The sequence below is a fragment of the Scleropages formosus genome, chromosome 18 (genome assembly GCF_900964775.1).
Source record: "Scleropages formosus chromosome 18, fSclFor1.1, whole genome shotgun sequence".
Taxonomy (NCBI): Eukaryota; Metazoa; Chordata; class Actinopteri; order Osteoglossiformes; family Osteoglossidae; genus Scleropages; species Scleropages formosus.
In genome coordinates, this window is record NC_041823.1 from 22,123,903 (window position 1) to 22,147,531 (window position 23,629).

The 23,629-nt window shown below is 41.4% G+C and overlaps 1 protein-coding gene across 3 annotated transcripts in view; it reads left to right on the top strand.

Annotated features, from left to right (window-relative positions):
• Positions 1-23,629, top strand: part of kmt2bb (lysine (K)-specific methyltransferase 2Bb) — a 49,497-nt gene that overhangs the window by 17,380 nt on the left and 8,488 nt on the right. For 2 of the 3 annotated variants that reach the window (XM_018745528.2, XM_018745529.2), the window contains 17 exons: positions 60-161; positions 275-392; positions 1,171-1,284; positions 9,837-10,021; positions 10,497-10,598; positions 10,742-10,876; positions 11,530-11,606; positions 12,115-12,341; positions 12,532-12,635; positions 15,095-15,232; positions 15,459-15,617; positions 15,714-15,831; positions 17,238-17,316; positions 17,587-17,747; positions 18,976-19,146; positions 19,462-22,693; positions 22,799-22,897. In XM_018745528.2, the coding sequence (XP_018601044.2) occupies positions 60-161; positions 275-392; positions 1,171-1,284; positions 9,837-10,021; positions 10,497-10,598; positions 10,742-10,876; positions 11,530-11,606; positions 12,115-12,341; positions 12,532-12,635; positions 15,095-15,232; positions 15,459-15,617; positions 15,714-15,831; positions 17,238-17,316; positions 17,587-17,747; positions 18,976-19,146; positions 19,462-22,693; positions 22,799-22,897 (5,321 nt within the window). The remainder of the gene's footprint in view (positions 1-59; positions 162-274; positions 393-1,170; positions 1,285-9,836; positions 10,022-10,496; positions 10,599-10,741; positions 10,877-11,529; positions 11,607-12,114; positions 12,342-12,531; positions 12,636-15,094; positions 15,233-15,458; positions 15,618-15,713; positions 15,832-17,237; positions 17,317-17,586; positions 17,748-18,975; positions 19,147-19,461; positions 22,694-22,798; positions 22,898-23,629) is intronic. The other variant, XM_018745530.2, reaches the window with a different exon arrangement.

Genomic DNA, 23,629 nt, shown 5'->3' on the forward strand with positions numbered 1-23,629 from the left:
CCTGTGTGTCACTTTTTTAATTTATGTTTAACAGTAGTGTGGTCTGTTTCTTTTTGAAGCCCCTGTTGGAGTGTGAGAGATGTCAGAATTGCTATCACCCATCTTGCCTGGGACCCAACTACCCTAAACCCAATAAGAAATCCTGTAACAAGAAGTCCTGGGTAAGTATGAGACTCTCCGAATCCAAATTCTAATCTGTTTTAGAGTTTGTGTTGTACCCTAACCACATTCTGGACTGTCATTCCAATTCCAAACTTGTTTGTTTTGGTTGTAGGTATGCATGACTTGTATCCGTTGTAAGAGCTGTGGCGTCACCCCAGGAAAGAGCTGGGACACGGAATGGAATCATGAAAGGGGCCTTTGTCCTGACTGTTCCAAACTCTACGACCAGGGTAAGAGCCAAGACTCTTCAAAATTCCTGCTGGAACACCTGTATAGGTTTCCTTATTAGGTGATGTTGCTTGCTGACATTAGCATTGGCTTCATTATCTGGTGATAGTAGCACATTTGCTGGACCACACAACCATTTAAAAGCCTGTCTCAGGCAGTTTATGGAATGAACATTATGTAAACTTACTGCTGCCTTTTCATGTCCCATCATCTACTGTAAATGTTAAGCAAACTGCTAATGCTAGCAGCAGGAAAAGAGGCTATGTAGGAGAACATTTCAAGTAAGTGAAACAGTCCTATACCCTTAGAAGTTAAATTATGTTGGTGACAAAATCAACAATGTCATGGCAGTTAGTGGCATGCAGGATCACTGATTATCGTAATCAGAACAGCAGTAGCCTGCTTCTATAGCAGTGTTTCTTAATCAGATACTCCCCTCAAAAATGAAAACAGCCTGATGCAGTTTGTTTTCCCCAAATGCTGTTTATAACCAACATCTCAAATATAAAAAAATCCTTTAAGCATAAAAAAAAAGTTTGACCCCTCTAAACCTCACCTTCTTATGAAAGCAAAAGCAATAAGTAGTTTGTGTTAATTGTCACTAATGCTGTGATAATTTTGTCAGCTGTAACCTTTGTAATTACTGAATAGATGTCAAAACTCCTTATTTCAGAGCTATAGCAATTGATTTTGTTTTCAGTTTTGTCTGTTTAACATCAGCAAATGCTTGCTTCTGTAAACTGCTAAATGCGTTGTGACGAACACATTGCTTTTCTGCAGGTAACTACTGCCCTATCTGCCACAAGTGCTATGAGGACAACGACTATGACAGTCAGATGATGCAGTGCGCGACATGCAACCACTGGGTCCATGCAAAGTGTGAAGACCTGTCAGGTGAGTGACAGCAAGTGCTCTCAACTGCACACCTTTCACCTCATCATACTCACTGTGAAAAAGTAGAATATGTATTTCTGTCTGCCTTGATAATTTTTTGATGCAGTTATACAGTCCTATGGTCAAAGTAGTCCAAAACAAGTTCATTTATAATTTATCCATTTATACAGCCGATTCTCACACCCCATTTTTAATCAGGAAGGTTTTAATCACATGAAATCCCTCTTTGAAATGCTGGATATTTCAGTCCGGGCTCATAAGTCCAGTGTCTAGCCAGCTTCCCGGCACATCTGGAAATTGCTATATTTTCCCCTCAATTTAATCTGTTGACTAGTGCTTTAGTAAGATTTCCATATGGAAAACATGCCGTGTTTGCAGTTTTTCCATCTTTGTTTAGAGATAATCTTTGTTATCTTGGCCATTTTTTCCGTAAAACTCACAACATTCCTGTTGTGTTCTGGGTCTGGCTCTACGGTGCTGCAGCCGATAACACTGGTGTAGCGCCTGGACTCTGGGTTTCTATGTTATTTCTTAATCTGCTCTGGCTTCCTCCCACAGTGCAAAGACATGCATTTCAGGTTGTGTGGTGACTAAATTCACCACAGTGCATTTTTATTTGTGTATGTGTTTTTCACTGCTCTGCTGTAAGTTTGGGTGAATGATAGTAGGGACTTTAGCGTATCTAACATTGTAAGTCACACTGGACAAAGGTCTCACTTAAATACTACATAGTAGTGATTGTACATCACTTCAGAGAAAAGCATGAACTAATGCAAGCTTCTCCAGCCCGCATCCACAAGCCCTGTACTTGTTTCAATGCAAAATATCACCCTGTGTAGTGTTAAAATGTTTTTTTTGTTTTTCGTTTTTTTTTTTTTTTTAAATCTGTATTAGGTTATTTTCGAGGAATACTTTTGCTGAAATAATAGTTATCTGACAACTGATAGTGGTTATAGGCACAGCCTTGCAATTGATGAGCTTGGGTTTCAGTCACACTTTCTGCTGTAGCACTTCCTTCATTCTGAGCAAGGTACTTACCCTATACATTTTCAGTGTCTGGTTTTGATTCTAGGCTGTTGCTGTGTGATAGATTGTGTACACAGAGTTAACTGCATGTGTTTATATGTACAGTGCATTCTGAAAGCAAGGAGAAAGCTTATTTTCAGTTTTTCTCTATGAAAGAATTCTCTAAAACCAGAGTGAGGTGATGCTGTGCTCAACACTTAATTTCTATTAGAATTGCATTCCAGAAGAAGCCGCGTCATTTGAACAAATGGTTTTCCCTTGTAGGGGTAATGGCTAGACCCATAGCTGTGTTCCATGAACACATAAAGAACCCCATATGTGCCTAATTTACTTAGTGTCAGTGGAAAAGTAAAGAAAATACCATTGATAGACAACTAGAATGGATTTGAAATGAAAGAATCAAGTTGAGGGTATTTACATCCAAATTGGTCGAACAATGTAACAATTACAGCACTTGTTATATGTTGTCCTCCTTTTTTGAGAGACCAAAAGTATTTGGACAATTACCTGTTCAGCTTTTCAGTGGCCTGGTCTGTGTAATTCCTTAATTACTTCATGTACAAGTAAGCAGATAAAAAGTGTAGAGTTGATTTCAGTTGCGGCATTTCAAAATCAAAACAAACCCACCAGAGACATGGTGAAAACATTAACTGTGGTCAAGTCAGCTATTTGGAAAATTCTTAAAAAGAATGTTCTGAAAATACTGGAAAGATGAGGAACACCAAAAGGTCCGGGAGACCACTGATAACGAGTGGGTAATAGAAAAATTTCTTCACAACAGCTGGCCAGTTGAAACCCTCCAGGAGGCAAGTTCCTCTCACCAGAGGCGTTACCACAATACTGTACGTAAACCATTCGTAAGCTTCAAAAATGGGAAGACCAAGTTAGTTTGCAAAAAAAAAACTTCTTAAAGAGCCTGTACAGTTCTGGAACAACATCCTATGGGCAGATGAGACAAAGATCAACTTGTGCCTGAATGGTGGGAAGGGAAGGAACTGCTTGTAAGCTGAAGCATACCACCTGATCTTTAAAGCATGGTGGAGGAGGTGTTATGGCGTGGGTGTGTTTGGCTCGCAGTGGAACTGACTCCCTTATATCTGTTGATGATGTGACTGCTAACAAAAGCAGCAGGATGGATTCTCAAGTGGATATGGCTGTATTATCTACTCAGATTCAACAAAATGTTTCAAAACTTGTTGGGCGGTGCTTCACAGTGCAGATGAACAATGGTCCAAAGCATACTGCAAAAGCAACCCAAGACTTTAAGACAAAGAAGTACAACTTTCTGCAATGGCCAAGACAGTCACCTGACCTGAATCCAGTTTAACATACATTTCACTTGCTGAAGGCAAAATGCCCCAAGAAGACGCAGGAACTGAAGACTATTGCCGTGAAGGCCTGGTAGAGCATCATCAGGGAAGAAACCTGGTGTCTGGGGATGTCCATGGTTTCCAGACTTCAGGCAGTCATTGAATGCAAAAGATTTGCAACCAAGTATTAAAAATTACAATTCATGATTGTTAGTTTGTCCAATTGCTTTTGAGCCCTTAAAATTGTGGGGGTGTGTTTAAAAATGGTTTTAGTTTGGAACTCCACATTGAAGCCACAACTCGGACCTGCAGATACATTCTGCGTAACATCTACAGGATCCGTCGTCATTTAACAACAGAATCTTTGCAACTACTTGTCCAGGCCATGGTGACATCCCATCGGGACTACTGCAATTCTCTCCTGTTTGGGCTTCCAGTTACTGCCATCAAACCTCTACAGCTGATGCAAAACACTGCTGCACGAGTTGTTTGACTTACCAAAGCATTTCCACGTATCTCCCCTCATCTCTCTACACTGGCTTCCTGTTGCTTGGATCAAATTCCAGGCTCTGGTTATGGCCTACAAAAGCATCAGTGGATCTGCTCCCAGGTATCTACAAGACTTGATCATCCACTATACCCCAATCAGACTGCTGCACTGCTCTATCTCTGCCCGCTTGGTGATCCCACACAGGTCCAAAAGCACAAAGTTTCTCAATTCTGGGTCTGATGTGGTGGAACGACGTCCCCCTCTCGCTCAGAACTGCAGAATCTCTGTCCACATTTAAAAAGGGTCTTAAAACTCACCTCGTTTGGACTTACTTTGTCCGTAATCTCTTAAGTTCTTGTAAGGTGTAAATGTTCCTGCACTATAACTTTGAGATCATAACTATTGAACAACAGATAAACCTTCACGAAGCTACTCGTGTAATGATATACAAATGTTTTAAAAAAATATATTAGGAAAGTGATTATGAATTGTCGATAAACCTTTATGCAGCTACTCGTGTGATATACGTTGATTCATATGGTGGAAAGAAACAAACTGTACTTTAGAGTCATGCGTCTGCATCTACAATGCCCTCCACTAACATCAGAATCAGAATCAGAACGAGCTTTATTGCCAAGTATGTTCACACATACAAGGAATTTGTCATGGTGACAGAAACTTCCACAGCACAGACAGAATGACAGTGACAAGATACAGATGAGAAGATAGAATATGTGAATAAAGGATAAAAAATATATAAAAATATAAAGTACACAATATACAAAAAATAGTCACCAGACATTATATGTATGTACAGGTATGTTTTATACAAATCCATGGGAATGTGAGTAAGACATAATGATACACACCAGTCTTTCAAATGACTTCATGACCACAGACTTTAGGGCAACAGGTATGTAGTCATTAAGTCCTGTGATTTTGGGTTTCTTCGGAATGAGGATGATGGTGGAGCGTTTGAAGCAGGAAGGAACTTCGCACAGCTCCAGTGTTCTGTTGAAGATCTTTGTGAAGATAGGGGCCAGCTGGTCAGCACAGGTTTTTAGGCAGGCTGGTGAGACACCGTCTGGGCCTGGTGCTTTCCTTGTCTTCTGTTTGCGGAAGACCCGACACATCTCTTCTTCACAGATCAAATGTGCAGGAGGGGGGAAGGTGGGGGTTACTGGAGGTGTTAATCGATGCGTGGAGAGAGGGTCAGAATGGGTGTGGGGTGTGAGACAGGGTTTTTCAAACCTGCAATAAAACTCATTCAAATCGTCAGCCAGTTGTTGAGTTGACGTGGTGCTGGGGGATGGTGTCTTGTAATTGGTGATGTCTTTCAGGCCTTTCCACACTGATGCAGGGCCGTTGGCTGAAAACTGTTTCTTCAGCTTTTCAAAGTAGTTTCTCTTAGCTGCTCTGAGCTCCTTTGCCAGTGTGTTTTTGGCCTGTTCATACAGGATTCTGTCCCCATTCTTGTAGGCGTCGTCTTTGGCCTGACGAAGCTGTCTGAGTTTTGCAGTGAACCACGGTTTGTCATATGTTAAATAAGTCTTGGTAGGGATGCACATATCCTCACAGAAACCGACATATGATGTTACAGAGTCTGTGAGCTCATCCAGATCCGTGGCAGCAGCCTCAAAAACACTCCAATCAGTGCACTCGAAGCAGGCTCTGCTTCCTCAGTCCATCTTTTAACAGTCCTTATTACAGGTTTAGCTGATTTCAGTTTCTGCCTGTAGGTCGGTATAAGATGAACCCGACAGTGATCAGAGAGCCCCAAAGCTGCCTGTGGGAAAGAGTGATATGCATCCTTTATTGTGGTGTAACACTGGTCCAGTATGTTACTGTCTCTGGTAGGACATATAACGTGCTGTCTGTATTTTGGCAGTTCACGGGAGAGATTTGTTTTATTAAAGTCCCCGAGAATGATTATAACAGAGTCTGGGTGTTGTTGCTCTGTGTGTGTGATCTGATCGGCCAGCTGTTGCAGCGCTGCGTTCACGTGCTTGCGGTGGAATGTAAACACGAGAATGAACGAGGAAAACTCCCACGACGAGTAGAAAGGCTTACAGTTGATGAAGAGCGCTTCTAGATCAGGACAGCACATCTTCTTCAACGCTGTTGCATCTGTACACCACCTTTCGTTTATGTAGAAGCATGTCCCACCGCCACGTGATTTCCCCGCTGATTGTGCGTTGCGATCCGCTCCGAACAGCTGGAAGCCCAGCAGATGTAGTGCGCTGTCCGGAATGGCTTCGTTCAGCCAAGTTTCCGTGAAACACAGAGCAGCAGAGTTTAAGAAGCCGTTATTTTTCTGGGACAGGAGAAGAAGTTTGTCCATTTTGTTGGGTAGGGAGCGGAGATTCACCAGATGGATACTAGGCAGCGCGGTCCTGAAGCCGTGCTTTTGGAGCTTGATTAGTGTGCCGGCTCGCTTTCCACGCTCGCGTGTCTTGGAGCGCTTGAGCAGCGCCGCTGCACCTCCAACTACAATGTCCAGCAAAACGTCAGAATAATCGAAAACCGGTGAAATATTGGGTGGTGTGTACTGCCGAATGTTCAGCAGTTCTTCCCTGTTAAAACTGATTGTAGGAATATAACTAAAGACAAGACAAACTAACAAAAACAGTAAAACAGCTGTGGAGCTCCACACCGAGGCGGCCATTCACAGCGCCATGGTACAGTTAGCATTGGCATAACATTGGCACCCTTGGTAAATATGAGCAAAGAAGGCTGTGAAAAATTTTTCATTGTTTAACGTTTTGATCTTTTGTAACAAAAAATTCTCACAAAAATACTCTTTCATGGATATCAAACAATTGCAAGCGCAACACAGGTTTATCCAACAAAAAAAAAAATCATTGTTAAATATGTGTGGCACAATTATTGGCACCCTTTTAGTCAAAACTTTGTGCTACCTCCCTTTGCCAAGATAACAGCTCTGAGTCTTTTCCTGTAATGCCTGATGAGGTTGGAGAATACATGGAAGGGATCTGAGACCATTCCTCCATACAGAATCCTTCAGATTTCGAGGTCTACGGTGGTGGACTCTCCTCTTCAGTTCACCCCACAGGTTTTCTATGGGGTTCAGGTCAGGGGCCTATGATGGCCATGGTAGGGCCTTGATTTTGTGGTCAGTAAACCATTTTTGTGTTGATTTTGATGTATGTTCTGCTGGAAGATCCAACCACAGCCCGTTTTAAGCTTTCTGGCAGAGGCAGACAGGTTTTCATTGAATATCTGTTGATATTTGATAGAGTCCATGATGCCATGTATCCTAACAAAACGTCCAGGTCCTCTGGCAGAAAAACAGCCCCAAAACATTAAAGAACCACCACCATATTTAACTGGACATGAGGTACTTTCCCATATGGCTACCTCTCTGTGTGTGCCAAATGTTTATTGCCAAAAAGCTCTATTTTGGTTTCATCTGACCCTAGAACCAGATCCCATTTGAAGTTCCAGTAGTGTCTGGCAAACTGAAGATGCTTCAGTTTGTTTTTGGAGTAGAGGCTTTTTTTCTTGAAGCCTTTCAAACAGCTTGTGGTGATGTAGGTGATGTCAGATTGTACTTTTGGAAACTTTCTGACCCCAAGATGCAACTAACTTCTGCAATTCTCCAGTTATGATTCTTGGAGATTTTTTGGCTACTCGAATCATTCTCTTCACAGTGTGTTGAGAATATAGACACACGTCCTTTTCCAGGTTGATTTGTAACATTTCCAGTTGACTGGAACTTCTCAATCATTGCTCTGATGGTGGAAATGGGCATTTTCAATGCTTTTGCTATTTTCTTATAGCCACTTCCCATTTTCTGAAGATCAACAGCCTTTTGCCGCACATCACAGCTATATTCTTTGTTCTTTCTTACCCATTGTGATGAATGACTAAGGGAATTTCGCCTATGTTTTACCTCATATTTCTACTCCCATGAAACGGGAAGTCATGGTTGAATAATCTCCTGTTCCTGTTCACCCCGATGTACTAAAAAATGTAAAATATCAATGGGAATATACACAGCTAAAAGGATCAAATTGTCACTGTCCAAATGTTAATAGACCTGACTAAATGCAATAAGTAATACAGTCCAGTACTAATGTTAAGAATAGAAGAGAAACTGAAGTTCAGCAAATGCCATTCTCTCATCATTTCTATTTGTCCAAGATGGTTTTATTTCCATTAAGAATCTGGTTTTCACTATTGAAAAAAGAAATGGCATCAATAATGTAAAATGCGATTAAGTTGACAATCGGACCCTGTAAACATGATGTGATGGGTATGAGGGAGGAGTGCTGCTGGAGGAGTTTTGAAGAGTAAGGAGAGGAGGGTCTTCGTCAGTCAATTTTCCTGCACAACAGCTGCTGTAAGGGCTGGACTCATGCATATTTGGAAACATTTGGATTCCCGTAGTTTTGAGAAATTTGTGGCTATTGAAACACTTTTGTCAAATGCAGGGCGCATTTATTCCGAAATTGTGTAATCAACAAAACGTGTTAGATGTGAGTTGACTTTGTTTTACAGAACTTCCTAATATTACCTTGGGAATTCTTCAGTCTAGTCAGGCTGTTGAAAATACTCTTTCAGTAGCATAGCAAAGATAAAAACAAAAAGACTAAAAAGCAGTGCTTTGTTAGCTGGTAGTTGTGAGAGCCTAAATGTTTAAACGCATCTGGTTTTAATTTCAGTGCCCCCCACCCTTCTGCTCTTGTTCTCTGGGCTTTGTAGACAGGTGAAAATTTTTGTAATTGTAATGGTTTTAATAGGGTACCAAAATTATACCATTTACATCTGTTGGTTGTGATCCTTTCTCACATTTACCCGCAGTAAAAATTTTTCAGCTTGCGTCAGACCATTTCTGCTTCCACATGTCTTGGTTGCACATTTCAGCATTTTTTTTTCCCAGACCTGTGGAACTGCTGATGTGCGTCCTGTGAGATACAAGAAGGAATTTCAGTTTTTATAACTGAAACCGCCACACAAGAACCTGCTTTGATTATCCCTTGATGCAAAAGAGGCATTTGACAGGGGACAGCAACTTTCACCATCATGCAGAGACTTAAGATGGATAGTAACTTCATTAACCTGAAGCTCTCATATTCAGACCCCATATTCAGCACAGGTTAATACAGTTATCTAAACAGTTTCCATTGGGCAGTGCATCGTTTGTTCAGAGTATTTTGGTTAAAATGTACATTCAGACTGGTCCGAGATCAATGTGCATTGCACATATGTTGTTTCTTCCAGAAATCCAATACATTTGAGGTAGAGAAACTGTTAAAGTTTGATGTATTGGCCAAACTGGAACTTTGCATCACATGACTTATGACTTTGACATAGTGTCATATGACCATGTTGTCAAAGTCATTACTTGTCCAGTGTGATTGAGAGCTGAGAGACCTGAGCATTTATTCATGTGTCAGCTGTTAGTCATAGGAGCACACAAGCTAAACACTTTCACAGTGGTGTTAAGATACATATATTACTATAACCCTTTTTCTGGAATTTGTGTTTTTCTGTTATAGGTCAGAGGGATTGAAAATCGGAGTAACGTTAAGGGTCTTGCACGTTTTAAGAATATTTGTACTGATTTCTCTTGTATTAAGAGTTTTTGGGCTATGAAGGGATTTATGGGGTTGAGTTGCATTTTGTAAGGACTAGTTTGTTTTCTGCAACCTGATTATTGGCTAATTCTGCCCCCTGTGGTTGTTCTCTGCTACCTTATTTAGACGACCTGTACGAGATCTTGTCCAGGCTGCCGGAGAGTGTTGTGTACTCGTGCCAGCCCTGCAGCCAAACCCATCCCAGTGACTGGAGGGAGCTGCTGCATGCTGAGCTCAAGGCTGGTGTGGAGAAGGTCTTGGCCTGCCTGCTGACTTCCACTCTCACTCAGCATTTGGTCAATTGTGGCGAGGTGAGCATGTAGCAAGGCCATGCCGCCTATGTTCACTGCTGCCCACCCTCTGCACACACCCATGTGGTCACCTTCTGCTTTCAAAAAATCTTGATGTCTTCTGTGTGGTTATTCCTGTATACTTTGCTTGAATTAAACTGAACTCGTCACTTCCCCTTCTCTTGTTCTTACACAGATTTCATTTAAAATTCCCTCTTTCTCCCCAGTGCAAATAATTACTCCCGGTGACTGGGAAATAAGTGTTATGAAAGACGGCATATTCAAAATTTCTTGCCTTTCTGGACTCACTTAACATCACTTTAGGGGGAAAAGTGCAACTACACTGTAGCTCTCACTGTATCCTGAGGCATGGTTGTCTCGTTGTTGTCATGTGTGTCGTATTATATACAGCCTGATACATTTCCTCTTCAGTATGGTTTATAGTGCAGTAAATTTCTTGTTCTGTGTTATATTCTGTAATCTTTCTGTTCTTCAGTGCACAGCTTCTGTTGATGTTGACCGTGGAGCTGGGGACCATCCGGCTTGTGATCTTCGTACTGTGGGCAAAAAGTTTGACAGGGGTCTTTACGCTAGCCTGGTGAGTATCCTCCTTCATTTGCCCACCAGTTACAGCAGTTGCAATCATGTGTTTCACCTTTTTTATTTCACATCAAAAACATTTCACATCCAGAGAGCATTTCTTTCACTTCTTTCTCCAACCCCTTTCCTCCTACCTGTCAGAAATCATTCCATGAGGATGTAGTTCAGGTTATTCGCAAGAAGCTTGAGGAGGAGGAGGAGGAGGAGGAGGAGGAGGAGGAGGGTCTTCCAGAGGGCCAGAGGCCCAGTGCCTTGGCTCGATCTTACTACTTAAAGGTAAGCGCGCACATCACATCCCCATGGCTGAAACACACACTGAGTTTGCTATTCCTTATCGTGATATTTTGTAGAAATAATATTTAAAATTAAGTAATGGATAATGGAGACCAAGCAGGTTAGTTACATAAAATTAGGGATTTAAGCAACTCACCTGCTGGCTGCATGTTACCCCGCTTATTTCAGTACATTAAAATGTTTAAGAAAGTTGTTGATGCAATGCCTGTACATAATTTCTCGATTTCACTGCAGAATAATCTACCTCATCATGTGATTTATTCCATGTCTTGCAAGCCTAGTAACTACAAATATCCTGAATTACTGTTTTTATTTACTCTAGGAAATTCAGTAATGTACAATTGTAAAATGCATCATCTTTTAAGAATGCATCTTGACATTGCAACTTTATCAGAATTTTGTATTCAGCTGAGCCATAGAATGAAACACAAATTCATATTTACAGGTTGCATTCTGCTTCTTCCTTCAAATTATTTTTAGAACTGAAATAATATACAGCAGCATAGCTAGTGACATACTTTCATTGCAGTTCTGCACTTAGTTTAGGATGATTTACGATTTTAAAGTTGTTTTAAAACCAGTTGCTCAGCCCTGTGCAAGTCACATAGTAGGTGGTCTTGTCTCTCTAACTGCAGCTTCTGGAAGAAGTTTTCAGTTGGTTCAGTGGCCAGGACCCCAACATATGGAATCCACGGTCAAAAGAATTTCCAGCGTAAGTCCTCTTAAAAGCAGAACTGAATGAGAACCTAACTACTGTCAACATTACCAAAACTCCTCACTTCTGAGCTTTCTGACTTATAATACTTTTGTTTTTTGCCTTTAACAGACTTTATAGAAAAGCTGAATCAGGGTAGTCAAAAGAGGTGATAGATGGTGAAATGCTTGGTTTCCCATATTTCTCCTTTTTTTACTTTCAAAAGCAGTTTTTTGTGTATTTGCAAGTTTTCATGATACATAAGCATTACCAAGTTCTATTTTTTTTATGGATTTTCTGAAGGCTACTTGAGAATCAGTAAATGCAAGACTCTTTAGTCCATGCAGTCTCTATGTTAACGCATCTGAAACTGTACTCTGTCAATTTTTGCGAAAACCTTAGCAGTTTCAAGGTGGTCCACATACTTAAGAATGAATAAAATGTGAAGTGTAAGCTACCAGCCTGAGTAAACTCTTAATGTGCATCACAAATTACCTTGTCTTGACTAGCTTGTTGTCTCTCCCAGAGGAATGCTGCCCAATGCAGTTCTGCCCCCATCAGCAGAGCACCTATATGCCCAGTGGCGTGAGCGAGAAGAGCACAAGGCGTATGTGACCACAGGGCTCCAGAATGGTGACTCCAGGGAGACTGAATTCAAAACGGAGGAGGGACTCCAGTTGTCTACACCACTTACCAGCAAACCAGCAAGCAACTACCCTAGAATCATACGGGACTTCAGGTCAAAATTCAGAGGTAATGGAGAGGGGTTTCCAGTGATTAGTAAGCAGTAAGTTATGAAGGTTCACCATCTGGTTCAGCTACCAGCAGCTCCGTGAGAAGCTCCTATTCTTTGTATTGAGTTTAAAATTTCAGGGATATGCAGAACAGTTTGCAAAGATTTTGGCTTTAGTGATTGGTGTATTGTTCTCCTTCTGCAATTCAGGAAAGAAAGGACGTCTCTTCAAGCCAGACTTTGACACAGGCTGGTCAAAGGAAGATGAACGTCAGTGCTCCCTCTGCCAGAAGTATGGTGATGCCAAAGCTAATGTAAGTGCTCTTTGCAGGTGTACGGTGGGTGTTGGTTTATTCTCTTGTCGGTGATTTTTTTTTTTTCTTTCAGGCAGACGTCTAAAAAGATATGCTGAAGGAAAGATAAAAGTGGTTTGTTGTAGATTTTGGGGAAATGTTATTCTGTATTCTCCGGTTGTTTTTCTTGTTACTGTTTTTGGATTGCACCAGGGCTGGCTGTTTTAAATCATGACTTAAATATATATATATTTTTTTTTTAAAAAATGTTGATTTAAATCAAGTTTGCTGGACCCCCCCCCCCCCCCTTCCACCCTATATTTATCTTTCAAGGTTTGCATGGTAGCATATCAAGAAGCTCTTGAAAACAGCTTTAAATTACAGGAAACTATCAGCACAAAGTACTTTAATGTCATTTAATTTATTAATTTTATAACTTGTTTATGAATTAAATGAGAAGTACACCAGGATAACTAAACCTGATGACATTATAGTTCTTTATTTACGGACAGTTACAAACAGTTTTACCAGAAGTATGGGTTACTCATGGCTCACCCAGCTCAATGTTTTTGTTCTGGGCCTTGAAGAAAGACACATGCTTTTCCTGCATTTTCTGTGCCAAGCCTGTTCCTAAGTTTACACTGGACAAGTCCATGTGTTGTAAAGACACATGCAGCAGTAGAAGGAAGCTGGTTGACAGAAGCCATGGAATCTGCATCAGTGACATCACTTTTAACAATTAAAAATGTAACAATGCTAAACACTTTCAGGAAGAAAATATTTTGTTTGCATTGGTGTTAAAATAAACATTTAGCTTTATGGAGAACACTCCAGATTCAAATAAAGAAAATCTCATTTAAATGGGGAGCAAAAAAAATAATTTTTTAAATCACCAACCCTGGAATACACAGAAATGTCCTCTTGTTTGAGTGTATGCCTGGAACTTTTGGAACTATGTTCTTTACAGTTTCTAGAAGAAACTGCTGAAATTTGCTTTTATCCATCACATTTTGATTGTTGCAGAACTTTCACATAACGTTCAGATTCAGTACAGCTGCTTCAAAGTCAAATCACCTTTCTAATTGGCAATAAAAAGAATTGACTATCTGATAGACATCCCTCGACTTAGGCAAATAGACCGTTCTTCAACCTCTTACGTAAGTCGAAATTTACGTATGTCGGATTTCCCCTTCTCCTCCGTTACAGAGCCAAGCCTTCTCATTTCCTTCACTTTTGTTGCAAACGCGTATAAAAAATTACACAGTATAATTCTCTAGTAAATGTCATACATTAAATACTGTAATAAGACATAGGTCTAATCAATGAAACAAATGTTTACATTTATATAAAGCATAATTTAAAAACAATAGACTACTCCATACAGTACGCTTACAGTATTGAACTGTGCGTGCTTACTTTATTTCCAGTAGTATGCTGGCACACGAGGGTGCTGTAGTGTTATTTATAATTTTTCCATCTCAGTTATTTCACCTTGACGTCTCTTGGTTATTGTTGTTTTCATGCTAGCTGTTCCTTTCATGTGCTCCTTCATACATGCAGCATCCTTCACTATTGTATTCACAGTCAATACGGCTAAAGCTGGTTCCCATGCTATAGACGATAATCTTTGTCCACCTTCATTCTTCCTTATTATTTTCAGTTTAATCTCCGAATCAATTGCTGTACGCTTGCGAGACGGTCCTTGTTTTTTTTCAAGCGCATGTCCTCTTGTTTGAGTGTATGCCTAGAACTTTTGGAACTATGTTCTTTACAGTTTCTAGAAGAAACTGCTGAAATTTGCTTTTATCCATCACATTTTTGTTGTTGCAGAACTTTCACATAACGTTCACCAGGCATTGCAAATAATGAAAAGGGTAGAAAATAAGCAAAAAAAGCACTACACTAAAGAGGGGAGCATTCATGGCTCAAAACACATGAGAAGTGGGAAGATACAGCTTCCTGTCTTGTCTGGTTATACCGAATTGCGCTATCCATAAATAATGTGTATGCCGGGAATTTTATTTTCGTAAATCTGGATTTACACAAGTCGAGTTTACGTAAGTAGAAGTTTATCTGTATAAAATGCGATCACCAACATAACATTGTACACCCATCCCATGCATAATGTCTTGAATACGTAACACTTTGTCCTTGTACAATTTTTCCTTACCATGTCAGTAATCTCAAACAATTATATCTGTCAGTTAATGTCAGTATAATATCACAGCTGAAAAAGCAAATTCATTATTATAGAGAGACATATAAATGTAAACATTTGTTTCATTGATTAGACCCCTGTCCATACGGGGTGCTAAAATCTTAGCTCACTGAATACTGGGGCAGCAGATGGTGAAGTGGTTATAGCCGTTCAGATCCGAAGGCTGCAGGTTGTTAGTTGTTTTTGAAAAAGCTAAATTTATAAATGCAGATCTGCACTTCATTAACTCTTTGGCACATGTTCATCTTTTTCTGTTCTGTAGGATGCGGGCAGGCTGCTCTACCTGGGGCAGAATGAGTGGGCCCATGTCAACTGTTCAATGTGGTCAGCAGAAGTGTTTGAGGAGGACAATGGCTCCCTTATGCATGTGCACAGTGCAGTCGCCCGGGGCCGACTCATGGTGACTGGCCTTTCGAGTGAAATTGCATCTCATTTCATTCGTTTCTGTAACCTTGACTATATCAGATGGCTGGTCGTCTCTTTGCACTGTTCTCATTTTTGCACACTGTCCCACCTTCTCATGATGTGTTGAATGTGTTTACCTCTGTATGCCCTCCCACTTTTGTCACTTGGAAAATTATGCATCCCATCTTTCCTTCCACTAATTGTTCACCCTTTTCCTTCAGCGCTGTGAGAGATGTAATCAGACAGGTGCAACTGTGGGCTGCTGCTTGACCTCTTGTCAGAGTAATTACCACTTCATGTGCGCCCGTGCTCGCAACTGCGTCTTTCAGGATGACAAGAAGGTCTTCTGCTACAAGCACCGGGACCTGATCAGCGGAAAGGTAAATTCCCGTGACTATACAGAAAGGGGAAGTGAGCTCTTAATGTCAATTCCTGTGTGAGAGAACCTGTGCTGTGTTTTCTCTCTTTTTTTGAAGATGGTTACTGGGCAAGAGTTTGAAGTTCTTCGCAGAGTTTACGTAGATTTTGAGGGGATTAGTCTCCGCAGGAAATTTCTCACTGGACTGGAGCCAGAATCGATCAATATGATGATAGGTAAGCTACTACTTTGATCTAAAACTGTTCGCAGTGGTTAGGAGTTTGTGCATTCTACCAGTGTTCTTATGAGTTGTCTCTGGCTGCTCCAGTTTCCTCCACAGTCCCTTAGTATGTATGTGTAGAGTCTAGGTGATTGCCCTGTGATGGACTGGCGACCAGTCCAAGATACACCCTGCCTTATACCTTGTGCTTCTGTGTGCTCAATCACATGATACTACCTTTGGACAGACAGTTATTTATAACATATGGGTTTTTCCGTTCTATTTTAATTTTATGCTCATATATTTTGTAAGTTGCCGTAGAGTTGTAGCATTTTTTTTCCCTGCAAAGCACTTTGAGATGCAACTTTTAAACTTGCTATATAAAATTAAAAATTGTTGTTATAATGCTTAAAGCAATTCTTGTAGTATCTGCTACTTGTGATGCTCTGTACCTCTTTCTGGTAAGCTGTTGGAAAAATATGTTTTGCTTTAAATCAGGGATGTGATGAAATTAGAACGTGAACGTGGTCAAACTTCAGACATTTTTGGCAGATCCAAAATCTGTCAAATTTTATCAACGCTTTTTCAGCAGATAAGAATTTGATGGGTGGGGGTAGTAGTCAAAGCAACGCAGCTCATTATAAGCTTTATTTATTTATATATGTATATATATGTATGTATGTATATATATATATATATATATATATATATATATATATATATATATATATACACACACACACACACACACACACACACACAGCACATTCTTTAAAAACAATATCAATAGGGTTCATTATTATATTTAAGAGTCAAATTTCTGAAAGAAGCTTATGAACTGGCACAACACTTGATGTGTCACAATAACCACGCTGTGTGTGGCAGAGATAGCTGCTAGTGACGAAGAGAACTACTCACCTAGCGAGTACTGTCATGATTAGAGATGCTATCTGGAAAATCTGAAGATTCCTGCTTTGAATCTTACCATTGAAGTAATACCCTTTATCTCAAGGTACTTGCCCTGAAATCATATAATTGATATTATAAAAATTCTGTGCCGCGTAAATGGTTGCACACCAGTTGCTTTTTGTATCAAACTTTCATTGTAAGTGCATGATGACATCAGCTATTGCCTCTTTAAAGGAACTGTAAAATTGTCGGACTTAAATTATTGGTTGGGGTGAGAAAAAGTTGTAAAATTTACAATACTTTTTGTTTGTTTTTATTTCTAATGTAATCAAATTACTCAGTGGCCATGGTTTGCTGTTTTGTGTCCACTTTTGGTTTTCACAGTGCAATTATTCCTACCACACTCATACATTGCTTAAACATGCTCATACATAGATAATATAAATTTAACATTCTAGTTTTTATTATCAAACATGTATTGTCTTTTATTTCAATGTTTTGTCCACTTTTTAGGCTCTTTGCAGATTGACAAATTTGGTGTACTTACTGAACTCTCGGAGAGTCAAGGGAAGCTATTTCCTGTCGGGTATCAGTAAGTACATTTTTGTTCTCTTGATTTGTAACCTGATATAGAGTAATCATATGTCTGTTTGCATAGTAAGTCTCTCTTTGAACAACATGCATATCATATATTACAATCAGAAAGTATGTCATATCATGCAGTTAGGTTGAGAAATTCTCATAATCCTATATGTTCAATAGAGTTACTGAATTCAACCAAATTTTTATTTCCTTGTCCTTGTTTTCTTGTTCCAACCCTGCTCTCCCTTCATTGTTCTCTTTCCCTTTTCCCATGTGCCAGGTGCTCTCGATGGTTCTGGAGCACAGTAGATCCACGCCGCCGCTGCAAGTATACCTGCCGGGTCCGGGAGGTCAGGCCTCCTGTCCAGGAGAAACCTGTGGAGGAGACACCTGATCAGGGAGAGAACCGCACCATTGCCCACGGCCCCTGTCCCCACATCGGTCAGTCTCCCAAATCTGCACACAAACCCTCCAGTTGCTTCTTTTTTTGTTTGTCCAAATATCGCCAGTTATGTGATTTTTGTCTTTTATACCAAGAGATGAAACGGTAACGTAAAATTTTTAAAATGTATCAATTGATTCATTAATTTAGCTGACATTTTTCTCCAGTCTTAGTGTATTAAGCCAGTTACAACCGTTTACCTATTTATAGATATAGGTAGTTTCTACTGGAGTAATATGGAGCAAATACCTTCTTCAAGGATAATACAGCGTGAGCCATGATTCAAACCTGGGCCTTCACAAAGACAATGGTTCAAACCGCTATACTACCCGCTGTCCCGTACAGTACTTGTAGAGAAGTGCAAAACAATAGTTTGAGACTTTGTGAATATTGGAGCTATGAAAAACAAGAGTTTTGGAAAAATAAGTTAAATGCCACACAAGTATAAATAATTTTGGATTTCTCTTTAAGCACTGCAGGTAGATTTAGAGGTGTAGACCAAGATGGTCTTGGATCTGTCTATGAATCATTGCTATTATGTTGATTTATCTGTTAATTTTCATTTTCACTGACCATTTTCTTTTGAAATTGTTATGAGTTCCCGTAGCTGTATTTTTCCAGTGATGCTGGCACAGTTCTCTTGTAGTTTTGGTATTCGGTTTATTCTTCTTTGAAGATGAATTGTGAATTCTTTTATTCACTTTAAACCATTCTTGTTTACACTCTGAAGTTTGACACCTGCAGTTTTGGGTGACAGTTTATTTTGTACTTTTGAATGTAAACTTAAAACAACTTTCTCAACTGAATACGTTTTCAAAAGCCTTAGTATGTGGCAGTGATTTCAATATTTAGATTCAAAACATTTTGCCATGTTAACTTGTTGCTAAGCCAAATGTCCCAATGTGTCCTTCATGCTCATCAGCAAAGCCACCATTTTCCGTAGTTAATTGAAACAGAGAACCACTAGCTTTTTTTCAGCTTCTGTGACACACCATTTTCTTATGGAACAGCTGGTATTGTAGTGGTTAGAGCTGCTGTCTTTGGACCAAAAGGTCATAGGTTTGAATCTCACCTCCGGTTGCAGTGCCCTTGAGCAAGATACTTATGCTAACTTGTGCCAGTAAAAAAAAAAAAAAAAAAAAAATTGCCCAACTGTACAAATGGATAAATAATTGTGACATAGTAATGATGAAATAACATTTGCACTTCTGTTTGGCTTTCCTACAGAAACTGAGTCCACAGAAACTCACATAGCTTCACAGTCTTCGGTGACAGAAGAACCAACTAGTGTCCCTACTCCTCCCTCAAAACCGGACCCAGCCACACGACCCAAGGTCCCGAGCTATGCCCAGACCAGGAGACCTGCAGGAGGGATGTCCCGACCTCTTCCCTCTCCAGGTGACTGTTGGTTTTTGGGCTAAATTCATAAAACATATGTTAACAAGTCACCAGGGTACCATGTATGATATTTTTAATGTTTGCAGTGAAACTTTGTGCCAGTGGTTCAGTTTTTTGCAGTATTTACTTTTTGCTTTGATCACACTGTAGAATTATGGTGTTTCGCAACATTGCGTTCCTTTAACTGTCGTGTTCATTTTATTTAGCATTAATTAGCAGTATTTAGCAATAATGTTGAAATTTGGCTCTAACACATAGGCTGTAGCACTTATATTTAGCTCTAACACATATTTCATTTTCACACTACCTCTTCAGGGACTGCTCCATCAAAGTCTCACCATATTCTGACCATCAGTGACCTGGATGAGACGTGTCGGCCCCGTCGCCACAGCCCGCTCTCACAATCTCATGGCACTGGCACCCGCAGCCGCATTTCCTCTCCTCCCCTGAGCAGTTCCTCAGGACCAATCACCCTTCGTGCAGGTGGATCCCTGCACCCCAAAGCCTCCTCTGTCGCTTCCCCTGCCACCTCTCCACTCTTCCCTCTTGGTGCTACTGAAAACATTCTGACCTCTTCTCCAACCTGCCAAAGCACTGGTCGAAGTGCTCCCTTGGCCAGTGGGACTGGGAGGGTGGCACCACACTCTACCTCAGGACTCTTTCCTCAATCTCCATGGCAAGATGGTACCTGCTGTCCTTCCTCAGTTACACCTGGCAATCTGTCCTTCTCCCCAACAATCCACCACTCCTCAAGAGCAAGGATATCTTTTGACCTGAGTCAGACAGACACTGCAGAGGTGCCACACAACTTTATGGCCTCACCTGAGCCAGAAGATGTGGCATCAAGAAATGGAACCACTTTGTCCCAGACTGAATGCCTTAGCCCTGGAAAAGGTACTAACCTTGCCCCTAATCAGGAGTTTTCTTACACTGCTTTTGATGTGGACTCTGACGTGGCTGTAACATCAGTGCTGAATTCAGAACTAGACTTTGAAGAGACCATGTTGAATGAAGGTGTTGCGATGAACTGTGGTGCTCAAATTGTGGTCTGTGGGGATGGGGAAGAGAACCCAGATGAGTTTCGGGACAGCGAAGCTGACACAAACAAGAGGACCACACATATAAGAACCTCCACTTGTTCCAGCATGCCAGCCAGGGAGGACTGGGGTAACACATCCTCTGATGATGATATGGAGAATTACTTTGATTTCTCCCGCACTGTCGTCACCTGTACAACTCCCAAGGAAACCTCTCAAGCCCTGCCACCATCTTCCTCTTCTTCCCATCACATTCCCCAGCTGGATGGTGTTGACGATGGGACAGAAAGTGATGCCAGTTTGGCTACCAGTGATGGCACGCAGAATCTAAAGAACTCTGCTCAGGTTCAAGTTCAGAACCCAACCCAGTTGTTAGATGCAGTGCCTCAGGAGGAACGGAAGAGTAACGGGTTATGCAACCTTACTGCATCTTCTGCATGCCACACTGGTAATATGCCTTCTCTCATAAAACCATTTGAGGCTTCTGCCAAAGCCAGTATCTCTTTGTCTTTAGAAGCACCACCTGATTATGTATGTCATATATCCACAGAAGCAACTAATTCCAACCAGCTGGCGGGAGCAATCGGTGATCACGACGTGCTTTTGGAGATGGACGCGGCAAGGAAATGTCGAACTCTGGATGTGTCCTCTGTTTCAAAGCTGCATACAGCCTCTTCTACCGATGCTCAGAAGTTGCAGGGTCAGAAAGTAGAAATGGAACAACATTCATCTGCAGCAGGTTTGGATAGCTGTAAGGTATTAGATAAAGTGCATTCTACAAGCTTGATGGGACAGGCATCAGGTTCTGGTGCCCCCTCTGGGATTTCTCTTGTCCAAGGATTTTCTGACCTGCCATCAGCAAATGCTTGCTTGACTGATAGGGTTACGGTCCAAGGGGATGTTTCTTTGGACTTGGAGCCTAACGAGGTCCCCCAGGATGTTTTCTTGGACCCAAGCAGTGGGCATTTTGTTTCAGCCATGGATGGTTCTGCAGTTGATTTGAATGTCTTGAACAAGAGCACTGAGGATAAAGTCTCCTTTGCATGCCCTGCAAATCGAATGTCAAAAGAACCTTATCCACCAGTTAGTGAGCAGTCTCCAGCTCCTGTGGTGAGCATTGTCCAGTCTGTACAGCGACCAGTTGCCAGTTTGAAACCCATTACTCACATTCGTGCCGCAATAGATCCACTACAGTCTACCAAGGTAACAGTTTTGCCATCCGTGGAAAATTTTCGTACTTCGCTGTTGTCTCCTACAGATTCCTCTCGACCGATTCCTGTTGCAGTAACTTATGTATCTACTGGTTTTACTCCTCAGAATGAAACTGGGTCTTTGGCAGCAGGTTCAAGCCTGTCACTTGGGCCCTATAGTTCAGTGTCTGTCCCTGTTTTCCCTGCACACACACTATCAACAGGTTCTGCATCTGTCTCCTCCTGTCCCGCCATTGCCAACTCTGAAGGTCTATCTTCTCAGTTGAGAGATGCCTCCCAGTGCCAGTCAGTCCGTTCTGTAGCTCAGCAAACATCTGTCTCTGCACCCACTCCTTTTCTAATAAATGGCTACAGTGCCTCACCCTTGCAGAAAGATGCTCCAACAGGGCGTACAATCTCCATCAACTTTTCTACTCCCAGAGCAACACTTGACAACCAGCAACAGGTGATGAATCAGACTTTACCAGGCCATGCTATTCTTACTGTTCGGGAGTTGGGTGGCCCCAACATAGACACTACGCCACATGTCCTGCTTGTGAACCGCCTTGGCCAGATCTTTGTCAAAAATCCTGAAAGCAACACGTTCCAGCTGCCAAGCCCAAACTCTCCTTCTTACGCATGTGTCAACCAGATCTCCAGCCTCCTTCAAAGCAATGCTCTGTCTGCCACTCTTGCTGCTGCAGGCAGCATATCAGGCACTACTGGAACACCAGCCCAGGCACAGATTTCCAGGCTTGTAACCCCATCAGTATCTTCTCCGGTGGTCCACACCCATGCCGTTGCCACAAGTCTTGTGAACTACAACGTTAACGGAGTGGTCACAACTAGTGAAGCCCTGTTGCAGAAGAGTACACTGGAAGTAAAAAGGTCCAAGAAAAAGAGAGGTACTCCTAGCCCAAGGAAAAACAAGTCAGCTGTAAGCCCAGTTCTTGCCACTGAATCGTCTACTGTCGAAGGCAGCACTCTGGTGAACCCCCAAGCAGTCATCACCGAAGCCGTGGCTAGCTGCCTCAACCCCATCAGGACTGGTGCCCAAATTCTCACTTCCTCTCAGTTGCGAAATTTGAACAGAGTACCGGCCCCAAACCCCATGGTGCTGCCCCAGGGCCTTCTTATTGAACCTGAGCCTGCTGCCAAGCCCCCTAGCACAATTTCTCACTCCCGCTCTCAGGTCCGCATCAAGAGGGTATCCTCTTTGTCGGACCGCATCACAGCCAAGAAATCAAAGACTGACATCTGTGAGTTGGAGGCTCCTGCTGCTTTAGAGGAGCCACGCAAGTCAAGTTGTGCAACATCAAGGTAGATGAGGAGTGAGGGGAGGCATCTGTGGGGTTTAAAAAGCATGAGATATTTGTTTATAGTTATGTTCTTTGCTTAAAAATTAAGTTGTTTATGCTTTTCCAGTAGGTCTGGGGGTGTCCGCATTAAAACACCAACCGTAAAAGGGGTTCTGGACCTGGACAAGCCAAAGGAAGAACGCTTTGGTGACATCGAGAATGCTAGGTAATAAATGGTGACCGTGAATGACTGCCAAGTCTGAGCCATTAGAAAAAATATTTACCACAAAGTAGCTTACTTTCTATTAGTATACAGGTGGTCCCCAATTGACGATGGGGTTACGTTCTGCAAAACCCATCATAAGTTATAAAAAGTTAAAATATCATATCAAAATACATTTAATACACCTAAACTACCGAACATCATAGCCTAGCATACGTGCGATAGCCATTACAGGCTTGCTGCGTTCATGCTGGGCAGTTATCTTGAGTTTCTCCTCAAGAGTAAAAGCCCTCCTCTTCTTCTTCCTACCAGTAGCAGGAGACACAGATGGGCATTTCTGTGACATTATGGATGCACAAAACACAACGTAGATACAGGGGGGTATCTGTATACCGACTGTGTGACAGACTAGGAGATGCAGATCGCTACTGCTGCCACTGCCCAGCATCATGAGAGAGTATCGCACCATGTACCACTTGCTCGGGGAAAAATCTAAATTTAAAATTCGAAGTATGGTTTCTACTGAATGTTTATTGTCAGCTCACCATCATAAAGTCGAAAAAATTGTAAGTCAAATCATCGTAAGTCGGGGAGCTTCTATATTATCAGTAAGTTCACATAATAGTAATAAAATGTGTAAAATACATACAGCACAAACATGGTGCGAGAGCCAGAGTTGGTATATAAACTATGAAGTATGAGTGCAGAAACAAGGCAAATATGTGAAATAAATCA